This window comes from Cydia amplana, chromosome 16 (assembly GCF_948474715.1).
Source record: "Cydia amplana chromosome 16, ilCydAmpl1.1, whole genome shotgun sequence".
NCBI lineage: Eukaryota > Metazoa > Arthropoda > Insecta > Lepidoptera > Tortricidae > Cydia > Cydia amplana.
This window is the reverse complement of record NC_086084.1, coordinates 5,735,974-5,760,948: the sequence shown is the minus strand read 5'-3', so window position 1 is coordinate 5,760,948 and position 24,975 is coordinate 5,735,974. Positions and strand designations below refer to the sequence as shown.

At 37.9% G+C, this 24,975-nt stretch overlaps 2 protein-coding genes across 2 annotated transcripts; one reads left to right on the top strand and one right to left on the bottom strand.

The window, feature by feature from the left end:
• The first annotated feature begins 295 nt into the window (after positions 1 to 295).
• LOC134655159 (ras-related protein Rab-43) lies at positions 296 to 1,744 on the top strand. Its single transcript, XM_063510614.1, has 4 exons — positions 296 to 570; positions 648 to 732; positions 817 to 1,073; positions 1,571 to 1,744. Exons 1-4 carry the CDS (start codon positions 361 to 363, stop codon positions 1,670 to 1,672), a joined length of 654 nt encoding a protein of 217 aa, XP_063366684.1. The 5' UTR covers positions 296 to 360; the 3' UTR covers positions 1,673 to 1,744.
• A 5,396-nt stretch (positions 1,745 to 7,140) lies between these two features.
• On the bottom strand, positions 7,141 to 17,533 carry LOC134655281 (RING finger protein nhl-1-like). The gene is made up of 9 exons (XM_063510732.1): positions 17,302 to 17,533; positions 16,632 to 16,756; positions 15,901 to 16,178; positions 13,289 to 13,408; positions 12,284 to 12,499; positions 10,838 to 11,052; positions 8,633 to 8,859; positions 8,075 to 8,241; positions 7,141 to 7,672 (listed from the first exon to the last, which is right to left on the bottom strand). Exons 1-9 carry the CDS (start codon positions 17,475 to 17,477, stop codon positions 7,196 to 7,198), a joined length of 2,001 nt encoding a protein of 666 aa, XP_063366802.1. The 5' UTR covers positions 17,478 to 17,533; the 3' UTR covers positions 7,141 to 7,195.
• Between the last annotated feature and the right edge of the window lie 7,442 nt (positions 17,534 to 24,975).

Here is a 24,975-nt window from a genome sequence, read left to right as displayed (position 1 = left end):
ATTATTGTCAGGCCGCCATCTTGTTATCTTGACAATTTGTTTGAGCCTATTATAAAACAGCCGTCACTAATAACACTTCTATCGATTAGAAAGCAGACTTAAATAGCTTTAAAAATGTTTTTTTTTTTTCTATATTTGTATCTCGCTCTAATAAATAGCTGCGTCTCTCTTATCGAGTTTTCATTGTTATGTTTGAGATACAAATAAAAACGATTAGAAACGCGATTTCGATGTCCAGAAAGATGTCATTCAACGAAATGACATTTCTAGTATTTCAGTCAGTCAAACGAAAGAAAAATGGAAAGGACGTAAACAGAAAATTACTATAAATTTAATTAAAATAATTATACCTCTCTAATCATGAGTAACCGTAATCCAAATACATTGATGAGTGTCCCGGACGAACAGTTTGACTATCTATTTAAAATTGTGTTAATCGGAGACTGTGGCACAGGAAAAACATGCATTGTGCAACGATTGAAATCAGGGAATTTTATTGAAAGGCACGGGAATACGATAGGCGTTGACTTTTCTATGAAAACACTAATAGTAGACGGAAAGAAGGTCAAGGTTAGTGGATCTAATTTAATTTCTACGGCGAATGATTCTTTGAATGTTATAAAAACGAAGTTATTTGGTGTTTTTAGCTACAAATATGGGATACGGCCGGCCAGGAGCGCTTCAGAACAATAACCCAGAGCTATTATCGTTCCGCAAATGGAGTAATTATTGGTAATTATTTTGATAAAGTAATGGCGATTGCGTGTTATACCCATTCATGCATAAACATGACAACATTGTAACTTTTTATTTCAGTATATGACATTACAAAGCGTTCAACATTCTTATCTCTCCAAAAATGGATTGAAGAGGTGAGAAGGTATACATCGTCAAATGTGATAGTCTCACTGATTGGAAACAAGTGTGATTTGGCACAGCAACGGGAAGTTGAGCCCGATGAACCAAAATCCTTCTGCCGCTATGTGCCTGAGATTATGTTTGTTTTGGAAACATCGGCAAAAGACAACACCAATGTCGAGGATACATTCCGGAGCTTAGCCACAGAGTTAAAGGTATTTTTTTATATTATTGTTTTAAAATTGAATATAATATGATAGATAGAATAAGATTATTGGCTTTAATAAAATAAAAAAATCTGTGCTACTTATGCTTCTAACACCACTTGCACTATCTCCACTAACCCAAAATTAACTGGCTAACCCGTTAACCCAGTGTCAAATTGTACTGGTAACCATGGTAACTCCAGGTTTAACTGGTTAAATCCGGGTTAGCGAATGGTGCAAGTGGCCCTTAGTAAAAAACAAAAAAATCTGTTTTGATATCTCTTGCTTCTATAAGATTGCTTTGAATTAAATTAGCTGATATATTTTATCACTCACTGTAGTATCCCATTCCTAGTCAAATGGTTAATTGGTAGAAGCTAATTGCCGAAATGAACATGTATAAGACCCTATAAGCCCTTGTGACTAAAGAAAGACTTTTAATTCAATGATACACTTGTACTTAACATTATTGGCATTTGTTATTACGGACCAACTGTATGTTTCAGAGGCAACATGACAACAGTGAAGGGCCCCCGGCAGAGTCCGACTCAGTAGTTCTCGGAGAGAGCCACTCCGTAAGCCGGTGTCAACCTTGTCGCTCCTCTTAGATATATCAGGTATTTTATAAGAAAACATTGTCACAATCTAGGCTATGTAATTTGATACCGTTGAATATTCAGGCCTCATTTTATTATTACGTATTAGTTTGTTTTATAAAAAGTTACTTTAATGGATTTTAATTATTTCCTCCAGATGTTTGTTCATAAAAAAATGTAGTAGTGCATCACGCAGATAAATAGGTAAATTCTAACCTGCGACAACATTTTTATTGATTAGTGCTAAAAATTCATAGTAAGAATAACAGAAAACGATACGTAAAAAAATATACAGTAGAAGACAGTGCCAACTGATATCTTGATATATCAGTTCAGTAATAATACATAATTAAACGTAATTACCATGTAGAATTTAACTATCAATCATATGACGCTGACTTTCTGAGAACAATATGTATTATCAATAAGTATGTATAGTGTCATTACACTCATTACTATCCCAGTAATGTTACTTACTGGTAGATGTGAGTTGCTATGTTGGTAATGATGAGGTCTGATGTTTATGTACATCATTTTGAGATTCACACAACTTTACAGTATTTGTTTATTCTTCTAATGTGCCTTTAATCAAGAAATCAGGTTAGTTGAAATTGGAGATGGATTTTTTTTAATGAGTGCTTGTATGCTTGGCCACTGATAATTTACTCGAATTTAATTGACTAATTTCCTCTTGCATCGTCATTTACTTTAAGTATATTTGTAAAAATCTTTATTTCAACTATAAAAAATATAAGTATCTTATATCTTACAATCTTGTATCAAAAAGTATGGACGATAATCTAGCAACTTATAAATCATAGGAAGTGAAGCATAGCAAGTGTTGCACTTCACACTTTCTCGGGGAAAGTAAATTCCAAGCTAATTGGTTTTAGTTAGATGTTTTATGTAGGCAGAAATAAAACTCGGTTTCCACCGGCTTGCCATTGTTGAGGTGAATCACATCTTAACAGTCTGATGTAGTAAGCCAATTTAATATACTTTGGCTTGCCTACTGATAATTTTGACGTCCTACCAATCAAACAGATAAATTAGCAATCTAAAAGAGTTTATTAAATTTAGAAAAAAACCTTTATTGACATTCTGAAATCTCTTTTTTTGATAATATATTTACTTTATATTTTAAAGTCACTATTTAATTTTTAGTTGGTGCTCATAAATCTCATAATAATGATCTTTTAGTTTGTAGAGTGGATGAATTTACATAGGTATATGTAGATGGGCTCATTCCGTGGTAACATTAGGGTTAAGATCACGACGACCATCAGTTTCGATATTGTAAATGATTAGATTATGTAATTATACCACCTAGTCGAGACTGATATAAGCCATATATTAGTATTGATTGTAAACCCAGATTTGTATGCATAATTATTTAACAAGTAAGAAAAACCGTAGAGCATATAATAATCGGTCCAGATTAAACAAAATTAAGCCCTTTTCCATCGTATGAAGACTCAATTTGCTTCGACCTCGTGCTTTAACGGATAAGTGTTTTTATTACGTGTAATATGCCAAGTATTGCTTTAACAGTTTCACGCAAGACGGCGTAACAAAGTTTTAACGACTTTAAGGAATGTCTTGTATTTTTTGTTCTATTAGGTAGGTATATGAACTATGCATACAAAATAAGTATTAAATTAAAAATAGAAGTTATCACAGTCTACCACCGTGTCAAAGTACCGCGGAAAAGCTTGATCTGGGGGCACGGCAGTGCCTCCGCCAAGTCGAGCATATCTTTATGCAGTATCAGAATTGGATCGGATTGAATCTCGGAGCGATTAAAATGAAAGATTTTAGAGTTAACGCGAACGGCGGTTTTTGATACGATACAGTCGGGCGTTTCTAATACATACAATATACATACTATATTTACAAAGAAACAAAGCTTGGAGCGATCAAAAGAAAATCATTGATATATATAGGAACTCCCTGCCTGTCACTAAATTTTGCCCCATTGACATAGATATCTAGGGACTGGCTTTACGGGCAATAATAATGAGACACGACATGGGCCAGTACAGCGGTGTGAAACCGCTACAACCCGATTGGTTGATGAGTTTGCATCATGCGCGCGATTAGTTGACGAGTTCGCATTACGCGTGCTATTCGCAACTAGTTGCGTTAGACTGCACGATTGGCTGGAATTCGTGAGTAACACCGCTGAACTAGTACCATTTTTAGTGCCCCATTAGCCCGTCCTTAGATATTATACGTCAATGTTTTGCCCCCTTAAATCTGATGTCTGTTGTACTAACGTACAGATGTAGTGCATAATTATTTTCCATCGTATTTTCTCGGAAATTTACGAACGTGTCTTGCTATTTCAGTCAGTCTCGGCACAAAGAGTACTGAGACTGACTGAAGTAGCAGGACCAATACGAACGTTTCCGAGAAAATACGATGGAAAACAATTATGCACTACATCTGTACATCGCTACTATCGGACGTTATTATTATTAAGGGTCGAGCCTTCTAATTTATTTTTCTACTCCAGCACTTAAATGTGTCAATTAAATGACTGACAGTGATATCTAAAGCAATGTCATTTGAATGCTTTGTCTATAGGCTCATAAGATGACTGCTAGCAGTCATCTTATGAGTATAATACAACTGCTTTATTTTTTTTAAAGATACAAGTTCCGATCATCTTGATTGAAAGAGGTATGTTTTCATTTACAATAATAACTCTTTTTTTTTTTTAAATAATAACTCAATTTTTTTAAATAATAACTCTTTTTTTTAAATAATAACTCTTTTTTTTTAATAATAACTTTTTTTTTAATAATAACTTTTTTTTTTTTTTTTTTTTTTTTTTTTTTTTTTTTTTTTTTTTTTTTTGCTGCAGCTGCCATAGAAAAAGTAATGTATGCAACAGCTCATAATTGGTTCTTAAAATTCTCGGGTCTTTTTTTACAAAACTCGACTACGTCTCGTTTTGTAACTTCGACCCTTGAATTTTAAGAACCCTTATTATATCACTGTTGCATAAACTACTATTTCTGTCAAGCCTTGTGAACTGGCCTGTTGTTTCGTGATTATTCGAATATCGTATTCGTATTGCGTGCGCGAAATATGTTAGAATATCGCCCAGTCGTATATCGTTTCAATAATCGCCATGAAATGTTGCGAAGCATTGCAATGTGTTCATATTAAGTCAAATTCAATTGGTAGGTGCTTCTGTAATCAATCAGATTAGACGTTTTTATTTATAGACTAAATATCCGTAAGATAGCCAGTGTAAATATCCCAAAGTGCGTCGTTTGTACTTTTGTAAGTAGGTACTTAGAGTTTAACTTGTTACGTGGCAGTATAAATGTAATCTGGTAGTCGTGAGTCCTTGGTGTCGTCGCCATCAGATATATCGGAGCGGCCAAGGTGTTCACACAATATTTGAACACGCACTCTAACGCACTGACAATAGAGGTGTGTTCAGATATTTGTGAGCGCCTTAGCCGCTCCGATATATCTGATGGCGACTGTACACGTGTAATATAGAAGTGCGATTTTTGGCGCGTTACTCTACTGCCCGACCGGCGCGGCGGAGATAAGCGAGTAGCGACTTTCTCTCTTAAAAAAAGTTCTCGATGGCAGTGAGTGAGAGAAGCAGCATATATGTATTATAAAAAAAATCACTAATATATGCTTCTTTTTCATTCAAATGCGAGCTAAGCTACATCTTCAGTCTTCACCTCCCTTTCTTGCGCGAAAACATGGTCGAACGCTCGTCGCTGGTTCCGCTTTAGTTGGGTGGGGAAACTGGGGAGTAGGTTCTAATGGTAACTACTTCTGTCCGAAACTGAACTCTCATTTTCAATAGTACATTGTGCAACGTGGGGGGGGGGGGGGGGTAAGTAAGTATGACGTTTTTTAATGTGTATTGCAAGTATCTGCCGTAACTTGTCATGTAAATTTAATGATCTTTTAGTAAAATAAAACACATTTTTGTATTATATCATATTTTTATTAGTTCTAAATGTTAGAGGTCACATGGTCTGCTATATAGTCAGACAGAACCATCCTTTTCACTTTTTATTATAGAAGAAGCAATTTGTTTTGAGTTTTTACAAATCTATACAAAAAAAATAAAAACAGTCGACATGAACGATTGTGTGGCGTAAGATATATGAATGTTAGAGTGAGACAGACTACACTACTCTGTCTCTTAATTCTTATACCTGTCTGGCCGTTACGCAGACCATGTAGAAAACCCTTTAGATACCTATTTACACGAATCGGAATTGTAGAAGTGTCGTCCAAACATAATATCTAAAATTGCTGTCAATGGCGAGGCGTCATATTGATTATTGACTCAAAAAGTTACGAAAGTTGGCTAGTTCAATTTCAAAATGGACGCCCAGCCATTGCGGGTACTTCCCTATATAGTTCCACAGAATATATATGTTTTGCCCAATAACCAACTCTATCCTCCTAAGAGGCTATTGAAGATTTCTCAGCATGGGACTATATACCAGTCTCAAAACAATTTGATAATAAAGCAGGTATAGTGTAATCGGATCTCGCTCGCAGTTGTGCCGCTAAATAAGTCGTACATATGCTCTCTTTTCTACTACTTCACCAGATAGTTTTGATTCAGGTATACTGGAAGTACCCTAAGATTATTAATATAGTAGAATTATATAACATTAGTCACGTTAAACAAAATTATATCGTTTAAAGTAAGCCTTAGGGCCTAAATTTATAATTAATTTAGTTATAAGTCGAATCTCTGTGATTTTGTTTCTCAGTGCATCTATTTTAAGTCTTTTTTAGTTATAATAAGGTCTCCTTTAGTCAATTTTGAGTGTATTAATCACTGATAATTAGTTAACATAGTTTTTATATGACCGGGTGGTCATATAATATACTCATTATTCATATTATATAAAAGAGATATAATATATAGATATATTATATTAAAGAGATATAATATACTCATTATTCATATTATGATGCGGGTGCATTATATCTCTATAATGAGTATATTATATCTCTATAAATCTACTAAAGGCATCCAATCCCACTTATTAAACATTATTTTTAAGATTAATGCAAATTTATTTTCTGTACACGTTTCCACATGAAATAAAAATATTGTTACTTATACAGACAATTTTTTACTCGTATATTTCCATTAGAATGTAAAATTTATCATGGTCCTTGTAGTTTTACGGCAACACCTATTGCGAAGTGAGGTATTGCTATCTCACTCTGGCTGGTTGCCTCCTGCTCTTGTATCGTCTATCAGATAAGACCGTTCACAAGTTCTTTCATCACTTTTAACTCTTGCCTTTGTACACATACTCCACTTACAGAAGGTCGTCGGTAAAGCAGAAGGAACGAAGCTCTTCCTTTCTATGTGTGCGAAGTACATATACAAATACGAGAGTTTCTTGTCCTATCGCGGTCTCCCCAACCAAAAATGTTATATCCCGGCAAAGCCCGGCTCACCACATTGACCTTAGGTTGGGTTTATTAGCATTATGAATTAGGCGACAACAGCAATACCTACAAGAGTTAAATAAAATTGACGCTATGATTCTTCGTATCACTAACGATTATATCCAATTGCTTACTGACAGTAATCCCCGATATCCATCCAAATTTCCCCGCCTCTGTGCCCAAACCTCCAAAAGCCCGGACCAGCTGCCCATTCTGCTTAAACACCTGCACTCTACAGTTCCCAGAATCCCCTACAAGAATGAAGCCCATCGGATCCACGGCTAAGACCTCAGGCTGCCTGAACTGACCTTTCCTCTGACCAACAGAACCGAATTCCTTAATCTTACTCTTATCAGCTTTGTTATAAATTTTGACTCTCCTATTTCCACTGTCCAGTACGACAACTCGGTCGCTGGTGACGGCGACGCTGGTTGGTGCATTCAGCTCTGTAACCGTGACTTCTTTGGTTTCCAAGTTCTTGGTTGTGTAGACGGTTTGGAGCTTGGTCGTGACGCCGATTTGGTCGATGAATTTTCCGTCGGGTTGCAGGATCTGGTAAAGAAACAAATTGTTAATGATGTGACTTTTTTTTAAGTTTCTGAAATATCGCGTAGGTAATTCCACTCAGAAAGAAATTGTCGCGTGAAGCAGGTCAGTTCGGTCTGGGAAGACATGAGGTGCCACTCACGTGCCTCATCAGAGACATCGGGCCAGGAGTGCGTTAGCTTTGGGCGAGGTACGACTAGTCTACTACCCTGCCCTAGTAGCACGGTCGCATTTTTATCGTTTATCACCATGCCTGTCACGTTCTAACAAGTATGTAAGTGCGAAAGTGACGGGCATAGTGATAGTCGATAAAAATGGAACCGTGCTGAGCCCGCTGCTTGGCGCTTGGCGTGATAGCTCGTCCTGTTTGGACCCGCCTAATCGCACATAGTTTTTTGCAGTAGGTACCTGAACTCTGTCATTTCCAGTGTCCACCACATACAGCAGCTGACTGGCATTGTCTGCTGCGATGCCTTCAGGAGAGCGGAACATGCCGACACGACTGCCCTTCTGCCCGATGGAGCGGGCGTACTCTCCATCCTTTGTAAACACATGGACACAGTGCTTCCATTTGTCTGGAGAAAAATAAGCATACCTAAGTATTGAACTTAGGTAAAGATCGATAAGACCGAAGCAAAAGTTTTAAAAGTGAGTCGTAGACGTAGAGGAAAGTTGTCTAATATAAATAGTCCTACATCTGATCCCAAGAAGACGAGGGAAGAATAACAACCCTAAAATAAAAAATAACTTAACACGCTGTAATTAGATATCTAGATATCCATGCCACACATATAAAGATGGCTTTATAGTTTTATATCAGCCACAAATGCGGTCGCAAGTGCCGGTCCCGCATTGGCTTATACAGCCACGAGAGACGTTGTTCGTCGCTTACAGACGCTGCATAAATCATCTGTCAAGATGTTAAAGGCCTGATGATAGTTTTACATAGAGAATCAAAACGTTTACCTGTGACGTAAATCTCCCCCAAGCTCTTCATAAAGGCGATGTGCACGGGACACAGCATCTCGTCACAAGTCATTCTGGTAACTATCTTCGCCTGGGTACGCTCCACGACCAGTACGCTGTGGGTGTCCATCCCGCAGACGTAGAGATGGTTGTTCCACGGGCTGATGCCCACGCCGCACGGACGCGCGGTTTTGCGCCAGACGTAATGGGGGATGAAGCTACGGGATCTGCAAAGGACAATATAATATAATTTCTTTATTCAGATAACTTATGATCCATTGGTGTTAGGTACAAAGTGACTTAAAATCTATTGTTAATATTTAAAATACTACATAAGTTATAAATAAATGAAATTAAAATTTACAATAAATGAAATTAATAAAAATTAAAAATTAGTAAAATCACAATAAATAAATAAAATCGATAAAATTAAAATGTACACAATTAACTACCCATGATCATTAACTTATTAATATGTCTGTGCATGGGAGAATCAGGCTTTCCTGCAAACACTTTTAGGATGCCGTTAGAGCTGCCCCGGATCCTACTGACTAGCGAGGCAGTTCTTTTGCGCACGATGGCGTGAAACCCATCTGTGCGTGCCTCCGCAAACATTTTAGACGCGCTACAGAATCGGGGCAGCTTCAACAACGCCCGAAAGCCGTTATTATATTGAACCCTCAGGGCACTGAGCGCCTTTTGAGTGCAGTTGAACCACAGGCTGCTCGTATAGAAACTCTGACAGACAATCAAGAGTAAGTTAAGACAAGGGACACAACTAATAAGCACGGGGTCCCGTTGTTTCCCATAAAGTTTTAAGTCATAATGTATTGTATCATATGTCATATTTTCATTAGTCATAAAACTGAAACCATTAAGTTTTCAGGATTGTCGTTAGGTTAGGTTAGGTTTGTTTTATGGCAGCCCTGAAAAGTTTAGCGTTTCTGAACCAAATGAATTATGACTAACGAAAATGCGGGCAAACAATACATTATTGCGACTTAAAACTTTTTGGGAAACAATAGAGACCCAATGTACAAATATTTTGGTCACACCTCGCATTGCTGGTGTCACAAAAACTGGATTATGTATTTTTGAAGCCTTTTAAAACACAATAGCAAATAATAAGGTGCAGTATATTGTGGAGGGGCAATCAACAGCAGGCGCGTAGAAAATTAAGTTACTTCTCTTTGTAATTAGGTACAACAAGTTTATTTCGATCAAAAGGTAAAGACATCGCGTTGTAAAGACCAAGAGGTCAAAAAACCTTTTATCGGGAACAAGGGACTTAAGAAAATTGCACTGACATTTATCATTTTGAGTGGGTACCTACCTACTTGGACACCTGTCCAAGTCTAACGAAGCAGGTAGTGGGAAGGCCACACTATTACTATTTCTTGAATAGATATGAACATTTTACTGTGGTACTTACACCATTTAAATGTGGTAAAACGGTGGCACCCAATTTGATATTTACAGTATTCGTATCGTAAGTAAACCCGAGTGTTTAGCCATTTAAAGGGTAGTAAAATTCTCATTTCTCTACATTTGTATGCGTCAATGTCTTTTAAGTAAGGATTTTAAATTGTTGACATACCTACCTACACAGTGCAAATTATTACCGTTGGATTCTTTGTAAAGTGACTATTTCCTATTAATGAGTTGATACCTAGTAAAGCGATTATCTGTCGGGAACTAACCATTTCCTAAGAGTCCTAATATATGTGGGTACCCACAGTACAGTATTGGAAGTATTGGGTATTAGGTAATAGTATTTAGAAGCGAAAGTCTCGCGACGGTCGAATAAATCTTGAGAGTCCTTTTAACCTTAATCTCAGGCAACCCTATATTAGCCGCAAAGGCGATTTAATCAGGAAGAACAGGTTAATAGCCGTTATTTCTATAATCGCATAGCGGAAATGGAGATGAGCGGACCACATTACACATACGCATGGAGTATCTACTTAATAGGATCATTCTGTTAAACGTGCGGACATGACTGTAACAATCACCACCGAATAGCAATGTGAACAGCTTTTGAATCCAAACAGCATACTGCATATCCCGAGGAATTCTGGCTCGAGGCCCGAGCAGTTTTTAAACCACAGCAATAAGGATAAAGGAAATTTCGATGTCAACTTCAGAGCTAAGAGGCTATCTACTTAACTATCTATTTATCAAAACGTGGGGTCAAGAAGGGTTTACCTGTAGTGGAACGTCAAGCTCTCTTCACTCTCCAATGGATCGTTCTGCCAGCCACCAGCGGGCACCGGCTCATCTGACTCGGCCTCCAGCGGAGTAGCTGAGTCCATCTCGATACGGAAGTTCTCCTTATCGAACACGAATCGCTCCGAATCCCATTTTGAAACGTCCGAGAGAAGCTGTACGGCGTTCTGATGCAGATTCATGTAGGTAGAAACCTGAGAACCAAGAGAAGTTGTGAAGTCTTTTAAGATTGTGTTGGAGAGTCTTTATCACATAACTGGGCAGCAATGTTTGGAGGTTCTGGACGAGTTTAGCTTAGGACCAAAAATACCAAGATGAGTGGTATGCTTGAAGAGGGGCCCATATGTTCAGCATTGGACAGTAAATGGCTAGATGATGATGCTGAATATGTAAAATCATAATAGGTAGGTCTTTTACGAAGTTTAGCTATTGGACAGCTAGCTCATAGTTTGGCAGTTTTTTATTTACCGTTCTCTATTATGTGCATTGCAATCCCCATTGCTCTCCCACGGTACTTGATCATTTTAGTTTACCTAGTTTAGGGCTCAGGACACTATTCCTAGGCTGTCTAACAATAGAATACTTACTCCTAAAAATGTAATACCCTTCCACTATGTAATAAGCTGCATTTTTGATGCCTAAATAAATCATTTTCATTTTCATTTTCATTTAGATTTCTAGAATTACCTACCGTTGAGTTGGTTTTAGCCATTTTACGATGTTATTAATTGCGCTGTTAAGGGGACGGTATATGACGTTTTCGATTTAGAGCTCACTTTGTGCAATCAATTTGTTCAAGAAATGTTTAATAACTGCATTAAATTATACGTAAATTTGTTCACGAAGAAGCCGTGTACCGGCTCTTCACGGCATAATATTTTTTATTTGCTGTAATTCTCTACAAATCGACACTAAAAGTATCCAAAAATCAAAATATGGAGTTTCGTTTGAGCAACACGCATTACAGTTTTGCCTTTAACAGTAATTGAGTTGTTGTGTGATTTTGAAAGCTAGATAACTAGTCGGCAATCGCATTACGCGTGACGTATGTCACACAAGTGATCAATTACCGAAATTGGATTTTCGTCTTTAAACACTATCGTTCCCGATTAAAAGTTAGCGATGTAGAACAGATAATTTTTACGTAAACACGTTGCTAGCAAGTACCAATAATGTACAGCAATAAAGTTGTCCTTTTTGGCACAGTAAGGGTATCTTGATTAAAAACGCATACCGAACGCAACGCCTCGAGTGGACCAGTGTATGTGCAATCTCTGATTACGCATTGTTATTACGGATCTTATAGCTATACTTAATACAATTCTGCCCAAGGTGTGTTTCGCTCGGTAAGCGGTAGGTGATAAAAGGCTTGTTAATCTTATTGCGAAACAGGTTGAGGATAATTACGTCGATGGGTCAACAAACCTTCGTTTTTTCCTCCACATGCTCCTTAAGTGACATGGTTTTCTTTGCTACTTCCCGGGCCTCTTCCAAAGAGCTCTTAAGGGCCAAAGCTGACATTTCCCCGCATTTTTGAAGTTCCGAAGCTTCCTTTAGCAGCTTGTCTTTGTTTTCGATGATGGCGTTGATTTTTTCGTCGGCAGCGATGACTATTTGTTCTGTTATGCGTTCGCAGCGGTCCTTGGTTGAGATATAACGATTATTAAAACAAGCAAAAACGGTTGCACTCCGGGAGTGCCGATAGAAGTGAAAACTCACCTCACTATGTTACCGACGCCCGGTAACACGATACAGTATACGTTTAGCGGAGGTATTCTATTTATTTATTATATATATTATTATCATTCTCAAATAAAATCACACTTTTTCATTGACATGTTTATTTACATACTGCCATGACAACGTCAAATTATTTGAGCATAGGTAAAGAGTCTTGAAAAGGAGTCCGCAACATAAATGTCAAATAACATTGAGTTTTTCTTTATTGATTTAAATGCCATCTAAATTATGAGTGGCCATCTAAACCTTACGCCCCTTATGGTCACGTGATCGCCTTACGCTGTCTCGAGTTTATCATTTTTTCCCCACCTCAAAAAGTGCCCAACGCCGCTAAAGAAGTTTTCACTTCAAAAAAACATCAGGGGCCCGTTTCTCAAAAGCTTGTATCTTTACCTACAAGTGGAAGTCCCTTTCTAACAAGAGCTGTCAAAAAGTGACATCCGCTTGTATTACAAGTTACAACCTTTTGAGAAACGGGCCACAGGCCTAATGAGTGACTTACGAGGTAGTTTTAAGTAAGTAGATTTTAGGACCACGTTTTGAAATAAGTTATAACATAAACCAAGAGCTTAAATATGAACAGTAAGTCTTGTATGTGGTATTCCAAGGTTTCCTAATGAATGACTGAATCCTAAATAGGTACAAATGGGGAATGGTGTGTATATTATGTATATGTAACTACGTATTTACCTTGTAATATTCCACTTTGTGTCCCATCCTTTCAGAGGCCGCTTCCAGTTGTTTAAGAATAGATTCCACTTGTGTCCGCATGTCGTCCAAATGCTGAGACCAGCAGACGCGGCAGAAATTCTGGAGGAAACAATAGAAGGTAAATAATATAAGGCAATACATTGGCAGTATTAGCACCTAATTGATTTGTTTATTTGCTATATTTAGTAGAGACAACTCGGTCGTATTTAATTATTTAGATTTCATTACGTTCATTTCTTGATTAGGTACCACAAAAGTTAGAAAAACAAACACGGAAAAAACTACGGTAAAAGTACCTATCTATTGTTAGACTAGTTTTGAGCTCTACCACCAACAATGATGAGCCTCATCTGTATAGGTAGTTCATACTCGTATAAGGATTTTGATATGGAAATATGTACCTACGTACAAAACAGGACCCAGATAGCACGAAACCTGTCTTACTTGTACTTAACTAGCAAGGAAAATATCTTATCGTTATTTTAAAGTGGGTTATGCCTCAACATTACCTACATGTCCGAGTAGCAAAATGGTAACTTAATACTTTGTGCCTATGTCGATGGCGTTTTACACATTCAGTGTTGGCTGGGTCTACCTACCTACCACGCGCCTCCTAAAGTTTCATTCTATGGAACTTGCTAACTATGTAAACAAACCGCCATATTGAAACTGTCAAAAATATGAATTTACTAGTGACTGTTGTTTACATAGTTAGCAAGTTCCATAGGATGACACTTTAGATGCGCATATTTAAAATAACGTAAGTATCGGTGAAAGGGTTAAACTCGTGATTTGCCGCGTGAATAGTTGACTATTGGGTGAAAACGAATGAGGATTGTTTAGATAAAAATCAGATCGCACGCTCTCATTTGGAAGCATGAACTTGGTATCACTACATAGTATAAAACAAAGTCGCTTCCCGCTGTCTGTCCCTATGTACCTATGCTTAGATCTTTAAAACTACGCAACGGATTTTGATCCGTTTTTTTTTTAATAAATACTTAGAGTGATTCAAGAGGAACGTTTATGTATAATTACTAATCCCACCAAAAACATTTTCATATAAAATGTTGCCAAGACGAAACCATAAGGCTCGCACTGACAAAAAGTTATCAGATCTCTTGTAGAGCCAAGCTTCTAACTCTACAAGCCCTAACTTCACATACTCTACACCTTAGTCAAAATATGTGGCTTGACCGTTTCGCTACTGTCACATGGACGTAAGGTGAAAAGTGTATTTTTTAATACAATAGTTCTTGGAGTAACGAAACGGCCAAGCCACATATTTTGACTAAGGTGTAGAGTATGTGAAGTTAGGGCTTGTAGAGTTAGAAGCTTGGCTCTACAAGAGATCTGATAACTTTTTGTCAGTGCGAGCCTTATGGTTTCGTCTTGGCAACATTTTACATGAAAATGTTTTTGGTGGGATTTCACTTCTTTTTGTAAGTTGCTTCCATCCCCTAATTTAAAGGGTTGCGCGTGTGATTTAAGGTACTATTTAAAATCCTGTAATACGTACCTCGGGGCATCTTTTATCTTTTATACAATCTGCTTTTTACTGATTCCCCATCCATACAAACTTCAACCCTCTTTTTCCCCTAACGCCCTTATTCACCCCCTTTTCACCCTTACGGGGTGATTTTGGGGTTGAAAACTATTTTATGCCATTCTCCATTACAAAAACTATCTACATACCAAATTTCAACTAAATCGGTTCAGCGGTTATTGATTTCCCATACAAAATTCCACCCCCCTTTTCCCCCCCCCTTAGGGGCAAAAAATTTCAAGTTTTTAAATTATTTTGTTGTTTGTGTACTAATACTATCTTACATACCAAATTTCAGCTTCCTAGGACTTCAGGAAGTACCCTAGAGGTTTTGATGATCAACAGTGAGTGAGTGAGTCAGTGACGAAATTGGGGTTTTTTAGATATGAATAAAATCTTAAGTATCTTAAGTATAAGAGCTATGCAATTGAATTTTTTTATGTTTAATAAGTCCCCTATTGACATCATATCCCGAGAATTTTGTTTATCTGGTATAATCCAAACCCAAGTTATGAGGGTTCAAAAAAACGACGAAGCGCTTCGAGAAAAGGTAGGTAGTGCCCTTGCGCTTCGCTTTGCTCGTCTTGGCGGGGGCACTACCGTGCCCCCAGATTACATTAATTATGTATAATGTATATAACGAACGCACGCGGCGGGCCGGGTCGGGTCGCTAGTAAGGTACCATTGCAGAAATGCGTCAATGTATGTCCTATAAGAGGACCCCCGCTATATTTATTATCTCTGAGAGCTTATCGGACTGATTTTTTAGAAGACATCACTGTAGACTATCGCTAGTTTTAGCTCTCTAATTACCTAGGTACCTAATGATAAGATTCCTTTAACAAATATAAAATTGTTTATTATTTTGTCTACTCGGGCGAGACTGACAATTGTAATTTCGCGAGCAACCAGCACTCTTTCTATCAACTGAACAACCCTACAAGTCTTCTATTGGCGATCCTATAATATCCTTAAAATATGCCGCCTAGCTACGTATTCCATTTTCCTTTATTTCAAAGACTGGAATGTAACAAATTGTACTTACCAGCTTGCAATGTTCACAGGCAGTAACATCGACGTTGTCGCACATAGTCTGACACTGTGTACACCTCACTCCCGCCGCAAAAAGTTCCACACTCTGCATCCCTGGCAGTGGCACTAAAGGCGTTTGTGGTGGCGTGGCAATCTTCTCGCTCCCATTGCTGATGCCAACTAGTTGCAGCAGAGAGTCTATGTACAAGTTTGAAGGCAGGTCTCTGATGAAGTTCGGTCCGGTGACTTGAATTTTCGTTCGGCAGATTGGGCACTCTAGGATAGGCGAATCTGTAAGTAAGCGCCATTTAAAATTTTCTGTTACTATTTATGCGAGGAATATTTATTCAGGCGTCAATGCGGAAGGTAAACGGACTGTAAGCAGACATCATTTGCCAACAAAAGCTCTTGCAATGTGCGTAATGGGTGCAATCAAGTAGTAAATTGAATCGCAGATTCCTTAAAGCCAAGTCATTCATAAATATCTTGCCGCTCAAGGCCCAGTAGGCCCGAGCGGCAAGATATTAGGGGCGGCAGCAAGGCGGCAGTCTATAGATGGGTGCTGAGAAAGGGACGACTAGTAGTTACTAATTGCCTGGGGCCTAGGGCGGCCAACAATGCAAATCCGCCACTGAGAGTTTATATTGACTTGTTGACTGTTGACGTATTGCGTCTAGCTAGATCTTCAAATAATATGATTAAAAAGAGAAGGGTTTGGTAGGTATAGTGTGTGTATATACGCACTTCCAGCGTAGACTGCCAAGCAAGCCATGCAGAATGTGTGCTGGCACGGCAGCATCTTCGGATTGTGGAGCACCTCCAGGCACAGCGCGCATTGAACCAAATCCTTGATCCCAGTCGCCGAGGCCCTGTGACATCAGACAATTAAACTCAAGAAATAACAACCCAGTGGAGGTACGAGTATCAGAAGAGGCATGGAAAAATAAGCGCTTAATTTGAGGGATCATTGTGGGCTTTAAAAATGCCAGTGTACGCTGTTTAAGTGTTTATAAATGTTGTCATATGGCCGGAATATCTTCTTTTTCGGTGACCGTAAAACATCTTGAAGAATTTCTATGTATCTGCAAATACATTTAACAATGCCATGCCCAATATGTAAGAGGGCTAGCGCAAGAGTTAAGTTCCCCATTCCAATTTGTCCAGAGAAAGCCTGTGGCAATGAGTTGTACAGTCAGCAGCAGAAGTTGCTAAGCGGACGAGGTGTTCACAATTGCCTTGACGCGCTCTTATTCCCTTAACAATAAAGTCGCGTCAAGATGATTTTGAACACCTCGCCCGCTTAGCAACGTCTGCTGCTGACTGTACGAAAGTAAGAAGGTTTAATGATGATGATTTAAGAGCTTAGCTTGATGTAAATTAAATAAAGACCTCAAAAAAATTGAAAAAATCTTACGATCGAGGCCGGGGTTCCGGACTTTGCGCATATTTGTTAACAGAATTTGATGAGAAAAACTTCACTTCCTGTCCATTAGGTGTCGATGGGGTCTTAGGACTTATGTTACCATCTTTGGCACTCCGAAAACTTTTCAAAGAGAAAAGGGCAGGTTTTTTCTTTATTTTCTCCGCCATTTTGCAAATGAACTGCTTCAATAATTGAAAATCGTAAACTGACTCCTTTGAATTAGTGATTAGGTATTGATTACCTACCTACCTACTGTTATCGCTAATTGTTGTTTCAATTGATATCTTTTGATAATACGAATCATATACCTAAGGCATTGCTTTGTTAATATTAATAAATAAAGTGAGATAAAATTATCATTGCCCATAGGTAATTACTATATACACGTTAGTACCTATGCTGTAAAACTTCATAATACACACAGGCATTATCGATTGATTAGATTGCAAATAACTAAAGATTAGATTATTAAATACAAAGATAAATATTAATAATAACTTCCCTATATTAAGGCAATCGTTTTTCTAGCTAATAGTGACTTAATTCTGATATCTAATAGAGGATTTTTTTATTATTGTTTAGAAAAGTCCCTATTTAATCAACCTAATAGTTTTAACTTAGTCTAGTAACTTACTTACCAACTTAATCCGGGCAAGTAATTTCTTTATACAAACAAAAATACAAAAAACTTGACTCCATCCATATATATCTTCAGCCGATTATGATCACAAATGGACAACGATTTTATCGTCTCGAAATTTGTCAGCAATATATTTTTAAATAACTCAATTGAACAAAGGCACATATGCCCAAATGTTTTATCATATCATACGTCATTTCTCTACCAATTTCAGATGAACTCTGGTTGAGAAAGTAATCGAAGCATGCAGACATTCAGGCTGCCATATTTTAGGGACGGTAACGGTAAAAACAGGTGAACTTAAATGCAATGTTGCGATGGCAGGGCTTCCCGTGGTGCCCATGTTTATTACAGTGGAAGACACATTTTTGTTCGCGGATTTGTGAACATGAGCTCGTGCCCATGTACGCCATTGGCTATGTGAAAAGTGCGTGTTTGAAATACAAAAGACGACAACACACAGTGTGGGAAAAATATGAAGGCACTTCTCAATTCCTCATATCTTAATACTTACCTATCGACTACTCTGATGGTCTTTAACATAATAACCATGAACTTGCTGTTAAAATAGTGGCCCACGGGCCTGAATTCCCTTTCATCACTAATGGTCCACGAGCCAGGCGCAAATTTCGTCAGTCATCGCCTCCCGGGTGAAAACTCGTATACTGGTTAACGGCCATATATGATGAACCCTCGTGGACGTCAGCTGCCGCTACGTTGGTGGGTTGAGGAATGGCAGCCACCGAAACACGTAAAAAAAAAATTTTTTTTCAGTCATCGCCTCCCGTTTGATACTTAGTCAGATGAAAGTTTAGGTGCTATTGTTAATAAAAACAATCGTCAGCCGGTTGTATCGCGGTGGAATCACCGTCAGCTGTACACATGAACATGTAAAAAAAAAATTTTTTTTCAGTCATCGCCTCCCGCTTGATACTTTGTCAGATGATAGTTTAGGTGCTATTGTTAATAAAACAAATCGTCAGCCGGTTGTATCGCGGTGGAATCACCGTCAGCTGGTCACATGAACATGTAAAAAAAAATTTTTTTTTCAGTCATCGCCTCCCGCTTGATATTTTGTCAGATGATAGTTTAGGTGCTATTGTTAAGAAAACAAATCGTCAGCCGGTTGTATCGCGGTGGAATCACCGTCAGCTGGTCACATGAACATGTAAAAAAAAAATATTTTTTCAGTCATCGCCTCCCGCTTGATACTTTGTCAGATGATAGTTTAAGTGATATTGTTAATAAAAAAAATCGTCAGCCGGTTGTATCGCGGTGGAATCACTGTCAGCTGGTCACATGAATTTATAAAACAAATAAATAAATACAATCTAAAATTTAAAATAATTGGTTTCAGTCATCGCCTCCCGTTTGATACTTTGCCAGATGATAGTTTAGGTGCTATTATTAATAAAAAGAATCGTCAGCCGGTTGTATCGCGGTGGAATCACCGTCAGCTGGTCACATGAACATGTAAAAAAAAATTTTTTTTTCAGTCATCGCCTCCCGCTTGATACTTTGTCAGATGATAGTTTAGGTGCTATTGTTAATAAAACAAATCGTCAGCCGGTTGTATCGCGGTGGAATCACCGTCAGCTGGTCACATGAACATGTAAAAAAAAAATATTTTTTCAGTCATCGCCTCCCGCTTGATACTTTGTCAGATGATAGTTTAGGTGCTATTATTAATAAAAAGAATCGTCAGCCGGTTGTATCGCGGTGGAATCACCGTCAGCTGGTCACATGAACATGTAAAAAAAAAATATTTTTTCAGTCATCGCCTCCCGCTTGATACTTTGTCGGATGATAGTTTAGGTGCTATTGTTAATAAAAGAGATCGTCAGCCGGTTGTATCGCGGTGGAATCACCGTTAGCTGGTCACATGAACATTTTTTTTACATGTTCATGTGACCAGCTGACGGTGATTCCACCGCGATACAACCGGCTGACGATTATTTTTATTAACAATAGCACCTAAACTATCATCTGACAAAGTATCAAGCGGGAGGCGATGACTGAAAAAAAAAATTTTTTTTACATGTTCATGTGACCAGCTGACGGTGATTCCACCGCGATACAACCGGCTGACGATTTTTTTTATTAACAATAGCACCTAAACTATCATCTGACAAAGTATCAAGCGGGAGGCGATGACTGAAAAAAAAATTTTTTTTTACATGTTCAGGTGATCAGCTGACGGTGATTCCACCGCGATACAACCGGCTGACGATGTTTTTTATTAACAATAGCACCTACACTATCATCTGACAAAGTATCAAGCGGGAGGCGATGACTGAAAAAAATTTTTTTTTTTACATGTTCATGTGACCAGCTGACGGTGTTTCCACCGCGATACAACCGGCTGACGATTTTTTTTATTAACAATAGCACCTAAACTATCATCTGGCAAAGTATCAAACGGGAGGCGATGACTGAAAATATTTTTTTTTTTTACGTGTTTCGGTTGCTGCCATTCCTCAACCCACCAACGGAGCGGCAGCTGACGTCCACGAGGATTCATCATACGTAGCCGTTAACCATTATAGGAGTTATCGCCTGGGAGGCGATTGGTCATGGAAACCTGTTCGTGGCTCGCGGTCTATAACGGATTCGTAGCCTCCGACCTCTGAACCAAGTCTAGCTCGCAGGGATTTACCTTTTTAGGACGACTCTATTTATAAGTCTTAAGTGCTAAGTCCAGTATTTTCAAGATAAGGAAATAAGTAGGTACTACTAATATCGTTGAAAATGTGTCCCGCTATCTTCATCATCAGCTTTTATGATCTAGGTACCTATTACGATTGTCAGCCCCCAGCACAGCAGTTTTGCCTTAGGTACAGTTACTTATAATGTCTCATAGACTCAAAACAAAACACAATCTTGATCACAACACACATCGATCACGCGTATAATAAAAAGAAATATGAAATTACTCTCGTAATAGGATATTAAGCAGGCGAGTCACATTTATAATCTCAAACGCACAGATCTTGTCTCATCTCATGCGAAATGTTCGCGAAATAAGACAATGTGCACTTTTAACCTTACGCACATGACTTGAATGTGTAACTTTAGGTATGTGTGTATTATGAGAAGCTTGCTGTTTATCATAATGGAAGTAAAATTATTTTTGGCAGTGCATTGCAAATAGCAACAGTCAGTTTAATAGTTGCTAATACCAAAACAATTCTCACTAGGTACCTGCTTCAACACACACAACAACTGATATTTATTATTTACCTTAGTAAGAATTTGCTTCCTTGCGCGATACAAAAAAAAACAAATCAGATCCTCGTAATCGCCTAGACAGTTTTCTTAATGTGCTTATTTTATATCTCAATACGAAACGTGACTCAGTTTCATAATCAAAACCTTTTGATGACGTGAGATTTTTGAGGATCAAGTAGTGTCACAGAATATGTAATTGGTAGTGTTCGCGAAAATAATAGCACCATTCTATAAATGGGTCAAACACATTTTAGAAAAAGGTCACTTCTGTGGACAACACAATCAAAGTTAACAACTCTGGTACCTACATAGATATCCCGGTTTTCTTATTTGAGTCTCAAGTACTTACTGAATAAATGTTATCCGCCTGTAAAGGTGCCGCGTAAAAATTTGCTTTAGGTTCCCTTAAATTTGCGATATCTACAGGAAAAAGGCGAACGAGTTTGCTAAAAATGTGTATGGCCCAAATATACGAGTACATACTTAAAAGGAATCATTTCCTATATGTAGAGTCAACATCAATATAGTAGCGGATCCAACTCTGATTGCTTTACATATAGACACTCTTTTTATAATAAATATATTGAAGCGTAAATAGAGGATAATTTTGGCGCGTCGTCGCATCTGCTACTATTGATGCTGACTGTAGGTACTTAAATAAAAGTGGGTCAGTATTGTAGAGTTATAACTAATTATAATATGCAAACTATTTCGTAATACAAGACAACACAGTCTAATAGGAAAAAATATTACAATATGTTGTTAAATTTAAGTCCTCTGCGTAGAACTGTGCCTAGTTTCATTTGAAACAGGTCATGCCTTGACCCACACTGCCTCTGACAAAGCCTACTTACCATCTACTTATTAGTTATGAACCATTTGTATTGACAAATGTCCACATTTCAGTTTACTACTCGTCTCAACAAACACACATAATTTAGTCTCGGTCGAAAGTCACGGTAAGATGTATTGAGTAGGTATTTAAATGCGGGTTTTAATCACCAAGACTTTTCACAACAATAGTCACTTTAAACGGGAAACCTAGTCTTTACGAATTTCCGTGTAAATAATATACAGGATATATTGGATTTTGAGGTTTTACTTGCATAATTTCTAAATTAGGTACCCTAATTAGGTAGTCGTATAATAATTTATACTACTTTATAGATGACAATTAATTACTTAAATTTAACCCTTACGTCCATAAAGGCAACATACTGCAATAATTAACACATTACATAACTATGTCGATAATTTAAAGGGCTCAAGTTATGTAATATGTACCTACTATAAAACGTTGTACGATGCATGTGCGAATAGGTCATTCGTAACTCGTGTCGATTTAAAACACTCCCATTCGGTCTTATTTTAATGTATCGCCACTCGTTGCGAATTTCCTATTTTTCGCACTTGTATCGTAAATGTACTATTGCCATCATATTTACTTACCTAAAACAAAAACGCATTTCTACGATAAGAATTACGGTTCGAAATCGAATGACAAGAAAGCAATGTCAAATGGTTTAAGAGTTCGACACAAAATGTGAACTGATTTTCTTGTTATTCTTTGTTAAATGTTTGCTACGTTTGTTGGTAGGTACTTATTACAGAAGAAAATATTCACCAGGTAATAGGATTAATACGAATGATGTTCCTAACAGTTTCTTATGAAAATAATAGAACATTATGAGCATGTAAAAATATCTACAGCCACTTACATATATGTATTGCAAAGCTCTTACGCAGGTACCTACCGAAATGATTGGGATTAAACAAATACACCCTGTATATTTAATAGAGAACAGTCCCAGTTTCCGCTATCCTTTGTCCAGGTGCATACAAATCACATGCAGTTTTCCCTCCACCGGAACTAGGCCAATTTAATTACCACAACAAAGGTATGTAAAATGTATTATTTATGGAAGAGGCACCCTTCTGCATAGACTTACGGCGGACGATGGAGTTTTAACAAATAGCCTTAAAGATATTGTGAAGCAAAACACTATTTGTGACGTTTTCAGGCCAAAGGCACGTTATATTTTCAATAAGGTAAATTTCTAATTGCATCTTTATTATAATAGAGCCTTATTTACGATTTACGATTGACAAGTGCTGAAAGCGCTGCGCGCTGGTGGCCTAGTGGTAAGAGCGTGCTACTTGCAATCCGGAGGTCGCGGGTTCGAACCCCGGCACGTACCAATGAGTTTTTCGGAACTTATGTACGAAATATCATTTGATATTTACCAGTCGCTTTTCGGTGAAGGAAAACATCGTGAGGAAACCGGACTAATCCCAAAACCTAGTTTACCCTCTGGGTTGATGGAAGGTCAGATGGTAGTCGCTTTCGTAAAAACTAGTGCCCACCCTAATTACTGGGATTAGTTGCCAAGCGGACCCCAGGCTCCCATGAGCCGTGGCAAAAACGCGAGGAAGATGATGAAGTGCTGAAAGCTGAAAACACACTGATTAGGTACATATTTAAGCAATAAGTATCAGTGCAAATTAGAAATAATTCAGGCAGGAGTCATTTGTTTCAATCAACATTGGTTTACATTATAACGTCCTATTGTGTTTTGGAGATAGCGAAGAACGAAGCAACATGCACTTTAATTTGTTTCTAAACCCAGAAAACTATCAGTGTTAGTAGGTTATGATCAAACTTAGAAATAAAGACATGGTACCTATTATTTTTCCTAATAGTAGACAACATAACTCCCAGCATTTAGGTACCTATGTAAGGTAAACGTACTGGTGCTCGATGCGGTCCCAGTACATGTCATTTGTCAATAGAGGAGGAGGTGAGGGATTGGGCATTAGCATGTCGAGCACTAGTAAGTTTACCTTATGTGTTCTTGGTTTGCCCGACAGCCTATAATCGGCCAACATCCCACGTTATCATTGAATGTGAAGGTGCAAACACACAACAGGTTAAATTCCTCGACATACTGACTTCGCTTCGGTAAGGCTGCGAAGACACCAAGAAGCTGCTGCACTTCTGGACGGCGTTAGATTGGCCACCAGAACCCTGTATTGTCTTTTTATCACAGACAGGCTCCGTACAATGGCCTGACATTTACAGACTATTTAAGTGCGGAAAGTGCAGCTCAATACTGATAAAATATTCTACCATCTTATCTTAAGCTTCTGACATAAGTTCCTGCCGAAATTATGAGATTAAATTTAAATTAAACCAGACGGTCGTTTACACACCTAATTGCCGATAACCATCAAGAGCCGTTGGGCATTTAATTAAACAAATACCGGTATTTGTTTAATTAAATTAATTAAGTACCGGTACTTAATATAATTCTGGCAGGTATTAAGCTAATTTATAATGAATCGATAATAACTGACCAGTGCAATGTACCTTCTTTACGTTCGATTATTTTCAAAGCAAACCAGTATTGTTCTTTCTACTCCAACGCCATGGGAATATGTATTCGGACAAAGTTACTTCCGTAAATTGCATCTACCACTCTGTTATTATATTGTTATTCAAACCCTCAGCGGAATAAAGGCACATGTGTATATACGACCAATCCACAACCGTCTTTGTGGTTATTATGGTACCTACCAATTATTGGGCACATTTGCGAAACCCCATCTCACGACTGTTCCGTCCCAGTTCTGCTGTACAATCCTCTTATTGATGTGACGTATCTACGTAGCTTTATTTAGTGTTTTCGCTTTCGTTTTATTACGTGTACTGTATCTGTAATTAGTGTGATCTAGACACATGTCTTACGTTTTATTATCAGTGTTAAAGTATTTATCCGGCAACTTTTGACGTGTGAATG

Bases quoted from the DNA above. Each gene is read 5' to 3' on its own strand.
- LOC134655159 (XM_063510614.1), top strand. From the start codon at position 361: ATGAGTAACCGTAATCCAAATACATTGATGAGTGTCCCGGACGAACAG. The intron at 571-647 runs GTTAGTGGATCT...TGGTGTTTTTAG, and splicing joins TAGACGGAAAGAAGGTCAAG to CTACAAATATGGGATACGGC. The intron at 1,074-1,570 runs GTATTTTTTTAT...TGTATGTTTCAG, and splicing joins GCTTAGCCACAGAGTTAAAG to AGGCAACATGACAACAGTGA.
- LOC134655281 (XM_063510732.1), bottom strand. From the start codon at position 17,477: ATGGCGGAGAAAATAAAGAAAAAACCTGCCCTTTTCTCTTTGAAAAGT. The intron at 16,179-16,631 runs GTGCGTATATAC...GCTTACTTACAG, and splicing joins CTTGGCAGTCTACGCTGGAA to ATTCGCCTATCCTAGAGTGC. The intron at 8,860-10,837 runs GTAAACCCTTCT...TGTCCTTTGCAG, and splicing joins AGCTTGACGTTCCACTACAG to ATCCCGTAGCTTCATCCCCC.